Source organism: Mustelus asterias, unplaced genomic scaffold, assembly GCF_964213995.1.
Source record: "Mustelus asterias unplaced genomic scaffold, sMusAst1.hap1.1 HAP1_SCAFFOLD_2187, whole genome shotgun sequence".
NCBI classification, from domain to species: domain Eukaryota; kingdom Metazoa; phylum Chordata; class Chondrichthyes; order Carcharhiniformes; family Triakidae; genus Mustelus; species Mustelus asterias.
Window position 1 is genome coordinate 52,985 of NW_027592132.1, and position 9,807 is coordinate 62,791.

The window sequence follows — 9,807 nt, forward strand, 5'->3', positions numbered from 1 at the left end:
CCAGAGTAGTGCTTGCAGATCTGTTTACCACATTATCAGAAGGATGTGATTGCACTGGAGGGGATGCAGAGAAGATCCACCCCAGGCAGCATCCTGGTGTAACATTTAAGTTATGAAGAGAAGTTGCGTAGGCTTGGTTTGTTTTCATTGGAGCAGAGGAGACTGAGGGGTGACCTGATTGAGGTGTACAAGATTATGACAGAGTGGATAAGGGGCAGCTGTTCCTCTTAGTTGAAGGGTCAGTCACGAGAGGACATAGGCACAAAGGTGAGGGACAGGAGGTTTGGAGGGGAGGGGGGAATGTAAGGGAAAACCTTTTTTACCCAGAGGGTGGTGACAGTCTGGAATGCGCTGCCTGGGAGAGTGGTGGAGGTGGGTTGCCTCATCCTTTGAAAAGTACCTGGATGAGCACTTGGCATATCATAACATTCAGGGATATGGGCCAAGTGCTGGTAGATGGGATTAGGTTGGAGTTCAGGTGTTTCTAATGTGTCGGTGCGGACTCGATGGACCTCTTCTGCGCTGTATGATTCTAGTTTTTTTAATTTTATTAGTGCCACAAGTAGGCTTGCATTAACACTTCAATGAAGTTGCTGTGAAAATTCCCTAGTCGCCACACTCCGACACCTCTTTGGGTACACTGAAGGAGAATTTAGCATGGCCAATGCACTTAACCAGCACGTGTTTTGGACTGTGGGAGGAAACCGCAGCATGCGGAGGAAACCCACGCAGAGGGAGATCGTGCAGACTCCACACAGACAGTGACCCAAGCTGGGAATCAAACCCAGCTGTGAGGCAGCAGTGATAACCACTGTGCCACCGTACCGCCCCATAGTACAGCCCAAAATTTCATGTTTGCACCTTTTTAAACGACAAACACTTGCAAAATGTGCAACTGGTGGGTGTTAGCAGTCAAAAAAAGCAAGCGTTAAAATATTTAAGCAAAAAATCATGCTTTAATATTCTAAATGTTAAATACAAAATGGATGTTTAAAAAATTGTCACTTAGTAACATGGGAAAAGACAACACCAATAGATATTGGCAGGAATATTCCACTTAACCTTGTACATTGCCAAGCATTACCCACAGTAGTTCTATTTATAGAACGAGGTCTTAAGCACACCAATTGTGCATAAAGCAGTGAATAATTTTTTCCACAAAGGCTTATGTTGATGGGTTACCAGAACTAGGTTTCCGGCATGTTCCTTGATGTTTCAAAGCAGAAAATATTTACTGTTTAATAGCTTCAGCAAGTGGAGGACAGAAGTTAAAAGAACATTACTGCATTCTGTGCAAGAGAATTACAATACTGTTCCCACAGAGCCAGAGATTTTGTACAAATATGATGCAGAAATTCACTGCTCCCTGCCAAAACGGATGTCAGTGCTTTTAATTTAAAAGAACAGGTTCCCATTAACAAAATAAATCTCCATAATCAGAATGTGTCCAATCCATTAGTCGTCTGAAGTAAATGCTTCCCATCAAAATCCATTACAGGGAAGAGACCAAACTTTATTCAACTAAACCTGGACATTACACTCATTTCCCAAGAAACCAAAAGATAAATCTGGAAAGTTCACAGACTAACACCAGAAAGTTAGAGGCGCATTAGCATTAATTCATTCAATGCACAGTTAACGCGCAGCTCATTTCTTACAACCCATAATCGTCCCACTCAGTAACTGGGCAACCAACCAACCAGCTGACACACACTGTCCAGCTTCACACACAAAATGGCCACTTTGGGTGACAGTATCCGGTCAGCACTTCTGGAACCACATCCCACAAGAACCTGCCTCTCAGAAAGGGGGGGGGGGGGGGGGGGGGGGTGGTGGTGGAAGGGCAGGGCCAGAGGGAAAGAAATCCAGGGAGGAAAAAGCTAGAGTTGCTCAGTCTTCGAATACTTGATGGTTAAATCTCTGATGGTTTTGAGGTGAGCTTGTATTACAATTGGGAGAGCCACAGTAGGTTTCAGCATCCCTGAGCCGGATGGATTCTTGTGCCAAATTGCATTTTGGAAAGTGCTTACGTATACGCATCAAGCGAACATCAGATTGGGTTCAGCTACGGTGACCGGTATATTTATATCATCTGCCAAAGCTTACTGCATATAGGCTAACACATAAGAAATGGGCATGTGGGGCAGTGTACCAATTGAACTGTCCCCACGAAACAGAAGGAAAGTTAATCAGGATAAATGCTCCACTGGTAAAAATTCTACTAGGGTATTTTGTGTAGAACCAACATAGTGCTTTTTAAACCAATTTTTCCGTGACCTTCCCCTCGACCTGTTTTAGTTTATTTCCGCAGCGGAATAGTTGGATTTTGCAAAGAATAATTAACCTCGTGTAACAAAAAAACAGAAATAGTTCAGTCAGAAAACATACAATCAAAATCAATCACATGATTCGGATTTCAGCGGATCAGAGCTCGGAGCATTTGGGGAACTACACAGCTGCTACAGTGCTCTCGGTATGTAGTTACTGATTGGATCAAAGGCATTAGATTGCACAAAGAGCTGTATGCACTGGTTTCAATCAGAAGGAAACCTTTCCACTCAATCCTGCCACGCTATCAAAAGCTTTGATTACAGACTCTCACTATTGGGGAGGCTCACCCACTCAAGTTTCAGCAGCAGATACACTGCGCTAGCAGTAAGGTTACCTTGTCCTCCTGTACTGATCATGATTTTACTCCATCCTACCCTCTTCCCACACTGGGGAATAATTGATTCTGCGCACGTCAGCGAGATTACACAAACCAGAATGAAAAGGTCACTTTGGTTTTCACGTCCTCCATTTTTTCTTTGTCGCAAGGGACGACTCAAGTCCCCAGCAAAATGACAGTAACTGAAACTCAGTGCAGTTTTAAATTTTAAGCATAGTTGCCCGTTTGGAATGGCCAAAGAGCTGTGTGAAATGAAGATCAGACGCAAGGGTGTGTGTTTTAGCTATATTACAGTTAACTCCAAAAGTCGATGACAGGATGTTTCCAGAATTTCGGTGCGCGGTGCAAGGAAGCTATTTGCAAAACCACGAGGAAACAGTCAGATATTGAACGAGCCGTGACGTAGTTCTGCTTTGGACAGGCCTATTGCGTAATATCCAGTGGACATCACTTGAGACGCAAGAAGCTTTCCAGAGTAAAGCCTGTGCTGTACAACAATCGCCTGAAGCCAAAAATGTAAATGCACACCTAGCACTAAATTTTTTAGACCAAGTCAGTAAAACCAAGATGATGTACTTGATCTGGCTCGGTTTACTCGATTCAAATCGGGTTCCTTAGGAATTTGAAGACAAGATTTAAGGTACAAATCTAATTCAAGTCATCTTCCCCACTGTCATCTGAAGTATCATTGTGCGCTATCTTCCAGTTTTTTCTCTTCTTTCTGCTATTTTTTATTTCTTTATCGTCATCTTCTTTGGGAACATTTCTGCGATGTTTCTTCTTTCTCCTCTTCCTCCTTTTCTCCAGGCAGTCCCCAGGATCGCTTTCATCTTTGCTAGTTGTGTCGGAGTCACTGCTGCGTGATGAATTGCTTTCACTTTCACCGGAGGTGGAGGGCAGTTTCTTCTGCTTTTTGGCTGTTTTTTTGCGATGCTTCTTCTTTGCTTTTCTCCTTTTCCTGTGATCCGAGTCCTCCTCCCCCTCCGAGCTTTCACTGTCACTCGAAGAATCGCTACTCCGCAGACTCCTCTTCCTCCTCATCTTTTTAGTGGATTTCTTTTTGCGTTTCTTCTTATTTGATTTACTCGATCGCTTGCGCTTTCGTGAATTTGATTTTGAAGACTTCAGGCGTATGGCTTTTGTCCCGTTGGCTGTGTGTCCATCGTTACTATCTTTCTGGTCACTGGAAATTAAAAGAAACATACTTTGACTTTTATGAAAAGGTCCATTTTATCCACAACCAGATATACCTGAGACACACATACTGGAAGTAAGCCAGTTATTGAGATTAAAAACACTTCATGGTGGCAAATTGTCCACTTTACTGCCAAATGCCAATGGGAAGACAATGGCCTAGTGGCATCATTGTTAGAATATTAATCCAGAAACTCAATGTTCTGGAAACCCAGGTTCGAATCCTGCCAGGTCAGATGGTGGAATTTGAATTTTTTTCAAAATCGGGAATTAAGAATCCACTGATGACCATGAAACCATTGTCAAAAAACCCATCTGGTTCACTAATGTCCTTTAGGGAAGGAAATCTGCCAGCCTTACCAGGTCTGGCCTACATGTGACTCCAGAGCCACAGCAATGCCCTCCAAGGGCAGCTAGGAATGGGGGATAAATGCTGGCCAGCCAGCGGCGCCCATGTCCCATGAATGAATAATTTTTTTTAAAAGGATGAAGGTTTCAAGAGGCTGAGGCTCCCATAGTGTGGGCACGGCAGATTTGCAAAGTGTGGACTGTGTTTTAAACAAGTGGCAGAGTCAGTGTTGAGGAAATCAGCTGATACTGAGCGGGTCACTGCCCAAGATGCTGCAACCAAAGCTACGTTGAAAGCCAGCAGAATGAGCGCGAGGGTAGGCGAAGCACTGAGGGAGAGATCGGAATGGAGGCAAACTTTGCACAGAGGACAATAGGAGCAATCAGGAATTGGAAGCTAGGCAGAGAGCAAAGGAGTGGGGGCACAGTGAGGTCAAGTGGTTAAAGTGAATACACAGCTGGTGGGGAAGCTTTTTGTATCTCTTGGAGTTTCTTGTGGAGCTTGCTGGTGAGGAATAATCACACCAGCATTATTCTTGGTTTGGAAACTGACTAGCCGATGTGGTCAATAATATTATCCAGGAATGCTGAATGAACTCCGTAATCATAAGACATGGGACACTTTACTTAGTTAGATGCAACTGCAATTAAAAGCACTTAACATCTCATTTTCTTTCCTTCCCAAAAAGCAGTGGCAACTGGTGCCTTATTTAGATGGCTGTTACTCAAATGTAAGGTTGGAAAATGAGCACCAATTAGCCTTGCTACAGTGAAAGCTTTCACAACTGGATTCAATCCTGTCACCAAAGTGTCTAATGCAAGGATACACTTCTAGATAGGAATCAGAAGCGGGAATTCAAGTTGACATTTCACCCACCACCCCATTCAATGCCCATGCTAAAACCCCCAAGATTGAATCCATAGATCCAGATGAGTGGTTAAAAGCAAGATCCTGTCTGCCACCCTCAGGTGGATATAAAAGATTCCATAGCATTATTTTTGAAGGTGACCAAAGTATGATGTCTGATGCCCTGGCCATTATTGATCCCTCAATCAACATCACAAAAATTGGTGATTAGCACATTGATGCTTGTGACAGTTTGTTGTAATAAGAAATAGGAACAGGAGTAGGCCATTCAGTCCCTCGACCCTGCTCCACCATTAAATTGGATTATGGCTGATGCAACATTCCTCACGTCCACTTTCCTGCCCTTTCCCCATAACGCTCGATTCCCTTACTGATCAAACATTTATCTAACTCAGCCTTAAATATACACAATGACTGTGGCAAGGAGTTCCAACCCTCAGGAGAAATTCCTCCTCATCTCAGTCTTAAATTGTTACCCTTTTACTCTGAGACTCTGCCCTCTGGTCCTAGAATCTCCCAGGAGGGGAAACATCCTCTCAGCATTCACCCAATCAAGCCCCTTATGGATCCCATGGTCGGAATTCTCCCGCCGTTCACACCAACAGGATTCTCCGGTCCTGCCGGCACAGCACACCCCGCCCACAGGCTTCCCACCGGGGTGACATCAATGGGAATTCCCATTGACAGCGGTGGGATCAGAGAATCCCGCCGCTAGCAAACAACACGCCACCTCCCACCGGCGGGAGACATGCGGCTGGGAGGCTGGAGAATTCCGACCTCTATGTTTCAATGAGATCTCCTTTCATTCTAAATTCCAATGGAGGTACATTTCCAACCTTTCCTCATAAGACAATCCCTCTGTACTGGGGACCATCCTCGTGAACCTCCTCTGAACTGCCTCCAATGAAATAATAATGTCCTTAAATAAGGGGACCAAAGTTGCTCACAGTACACCAGATGTGGTCTCACCAGTAGCTTATACAGTTGCAGCAAGACTTCCCTACTCATATACTCCAATTCCCTTGAGATAAGGGCCAACATTCCATTAGCCTCGCTAATTACCTGCTGTGCCTGTGCGCGAGTCTTGTGCACAAATTGGCCGCACGTTTTCATCAATACAACAAAAATCACACTTCAAAAGTATTTCATTGGCTGTGAAGCACTCTAAGGCTTCCTTGGATCGGGAAAGCCGCTACATAAATGCAAGTCTTCCTTTCTCCCCCTAACATATTCTTTTCATGCTATTAGTGTTCAGTAAATCACCACATTTCCAACCAGGCTAAGCTGCCTCTAAACTTACCTCTCAGATTCAAATTCCTCTGGATAAAGTTCTTTGTAGCCACTGTGACCCCATCTGAATAAAAAACATATGGCAGAGGATAATTACAGCACAACTTAACATGAAAGGAAGAAAAGAATAATCTTAATATTTTCTGTTAAAGCAAAAAGGAAGCCAAACAAAAAGATTTCCAATGAGCAATATGATGCTCAGATGCTTGAACACTATCAGTTTTTTTAAAAAGTTTATTTATTAGTGTCACGTGTAGGCTTACATTAACACTGCAATGAAGTTGCTGTGAAAATCCCCTAGTCGCCACACTCTGGCACCTGTTCGGGTACACTGAAGGAAATTTAGCAATGGCCAATGCACCCTAACCAGCACGTCTTTCGGACTGTGGGAGGAAACCAGAGCACCCGGAGGAAACCCACGCAGACACGGGGAGAACAGACAGTGACCCAAAGCTGGGAATTGAACCCAGGTCCCTGGCGCTGTGAGGCAGCAGTGCTAACCACAGTGCCGCCACAAAATCTTGAAAGAAAATTCCAAATGGAAACACTTTCCCCCACAAAGGGCGTCTTTGGACAATATGATAAATATCATAGAGTCTGCAGAGAAGGAGGCCATTTGGCCCATCGAGCCTGCACCAACAACAATCCCACCCAGGTCCTATCCCCGTAACCCCATATATTTACCGTCCTAATCCCTCTGACACTAAGGGACAATTTAACATGGTGAATCAACCTAACCCGCACATCTTTGGACTGAATATGTCTAACCATTCTGTATTACCTTGGAACTGGCACAATCATAAGGCCCCAGTAGATTTTCAGTAATGGTTTGAGAAGAGATTTTTAATGTAACAGATATCGCTTAAATTCTGACCAATAACTGGGCTTACCTAAATAAAAAATATTCCAAATCTTACTTTGAAAAGGCTCAGAATGACGTTCCTCGCTCAAAATCCAATATTTTCACCAGAATGCAGTCTAATCCACTGAATTCAAAGTCAACTAATTTCAATTGTCCAACATTTATAACAAAAATGAATTTGAAACATCTCGATTAGACTGTATTTATTTTTTCTAAAAAGACATGTTACTCTGTTGCAGCAACATGATGTGGAGATTCCGGCGTTGGACTGGGGTAAACACACTAAGAAGTTTAACAACACCAGGTTAAAGTCCAACAGGTTTATTTGGTAGCAAAAGCCACACAAGCTTTCGGAGCTCCAAGCCCCTTCACCTGAAGAAGGGGCTTGGAGCTCCGAAAGCTTGTGTGGCTTTTGCTACCAAATAAACCTGTTGGACTTTAACCTGGTGCTGTTAAACTTCTTACTGCAGCAACATGACACAGAAGCAACTAGTTCCGACTCCACAACTTCACTTTCAGAGCACAGCACTACCTGTTAGTTAAAGGATTTCAAGGAGCACACCTGTTTGGGTCACCTGCTTCAAACTCGTACAGCTTCTTTGTCCAGTATCTTGTTTCACGTTCCTCCTGCGGAGTGGCCAAAGGCTTATGAGCCGCAGCAATCGCCTTTCTCTCCTCCTCCTCCTCATCGTACCCATCACATCGCATTCTATTGCTGGCACAGATCAGGATCGCTTTTAGTAAGAATAATCATACAATGCAGCAGGAGGCCATTCGACCCATCGAGGCTGCACTGACCACAATCCCACTCACACCCTATCCCCATACATTTATTCTAGCCAGTCCCGCTGACACTAAGGAGCAATTTAGCAATCCACCTAACCCGCATATCTTTGGACTGTGGAAGGAAACCGGAGCACCGGGAGGAAACCCACGGGGAGAATGTGCAAACTCCACACAGACAGTGACCCAAGCCGGAATCGAACCCAGGGCCCCTGGCGCTGTGAGGTAGCAGTGCTAACCACTGTGTGCCACCGTGCCGCCCCAGTCATAAGTCACACAGCCCTTCCTTTTTGTTTTTGCGTACCACCACCACCACACAACTTCCTGATTTAAAGAAGTAGACGAGGATGTCTCGTGGCACAGCCCCTACCCTCTAGGCCAGAAGCTCCAGGTTCAAATCCCGCTGCAGGACCTGATGGCCACGGAAGGGGCCTTCGTAAGGTGACCCATCAGCTTGATTATCAGCCTGCAGGTCCTTCCAACGTACCTAATGGCCGGTGGTAAGAGCGGGAAGAGTTTCCTGATCAGGCATACTGCAGAAAACAAAGGTAAATCCCTGCAGTACGTTACCGAGCACAATCGCGGATCAATCTAACGGAAATCCAAAGATGTGCGCGTTAGGTTGATTGGCCAGGTTAAAAATTGCCCCTTAGAGTCCTAAGATGCGTAGGTTAGAGGGATTAGCGGGTAAATATGTGGGGGGTAGGGCCTGGGTGGGATTGTGGTCGGTGCAGACTCGATGGGCCGAATGGCCTCCTTCTGCACTGTAGGGTTTCTATGATTCTATGATTTCTATGAAATCCATGGTCGCCAATGCTGCCTGAGGGGGAAGAACATCTTAAGGGGGGAGGGAGGAAAGTAGGTAGGCAACCTGTTGCTATATCTTTGCCAGTATTATCATTTAACAGGCAGATAGTCACGTAGCTGTGACCTCAGTGTGTGTAATGGCAGGATAATTGAGTGTGCATAGCATCATAGTCGATAAGCGCCTTTGTTTGTATTTTTCAATAGGGTGGTAAAATTGGTGGTAAAACAGGTTCCTTCCATGCCCAGTTTAATATGCATGATTGAGGCAGCCAAACTCAGTCCCAGCAGAGAATCAGAAAAGACAGCAGAGATTGCTGACACTTTTCTCAGCCCTACACCCAGTGATGCCTTTATTCATCTAGGGCTTGTATTTACAGAAACTTGAAGTCTCAGCAAAGACTTTCACCTCTATTCCTTCAAATTTTGATTCTGGATATGAAAAGCACTGAACCAATACAGTAATGGGATGAATGTTAAAATAAACACCTTTTTAAAAATTAATGTCACATGTAGGCTTATGTTAACACTGCAATGAAGTGAAAATCCCCAGTCGCCACACTCCGGCACCTGTTCGGGCACACTTTGAGGGAGAATTTAGCATGGCCGATGCACCTAACCAGCATGTCTTTCGGACTGTGGGAGGAAACCGGAGCACCCGGAGGGAACCCATGCAGACACGGGGAGAACATACAGGCTCCGTACAGTGACCCAAGCTGGGACTCAAACCTGGGTCCCTGGCGCTGTGAGGCAGCAGTGCTAACTACTGTGCCACTGCAAATTATTAAACCAAATAAGTGCATGGTGCAATTAAAAATCATACAAAAACATACAAGGTAAGGTAAATTTTCAGGACTTGTGCCTTTAGCCATGGTCACAAGTGAGCAGCTGCAAATTCAGCTACAAAAATCACAGAATCCCTTCATTGCAGAAGGAGGTCATTCGACCCATCGTGTCTGCACCGACCACAATCCCATCCAGGCCCTATAC

General features: G+C 44.8%; 1 protein-coding gene across 1 annotated transcript; it reads right to left on the reverse strand.

Annotated features, from left to right (window-relative positions):
• Positions 1-936: 936 nt before the first annotated feature.
• On the reverse strand, positions 937-7,959 carry nkapd1 (NKAP domain containing 1). The gene is made up of 3 exons (XM_078207301.1): positions 7,793-7,959; positions 6,379-6,432; positions 937-3,851 (listed from the first exon to the last, which is right to left on the reverse strand). The coding sequence occupies exons 1-3, from the start codon at positions 7,936-7,938 to the stop codon at positions 3,317-3,319; spliced, it is 735 nt and encodes a 244-aa protein (XP_078063427.1). The 5' UTR covers positions 7,939-7,959; the 3' UTR covers positions 937-3,316.
• Positions 7,960-9,807: the final 1,848 nt, after the last annotated feature.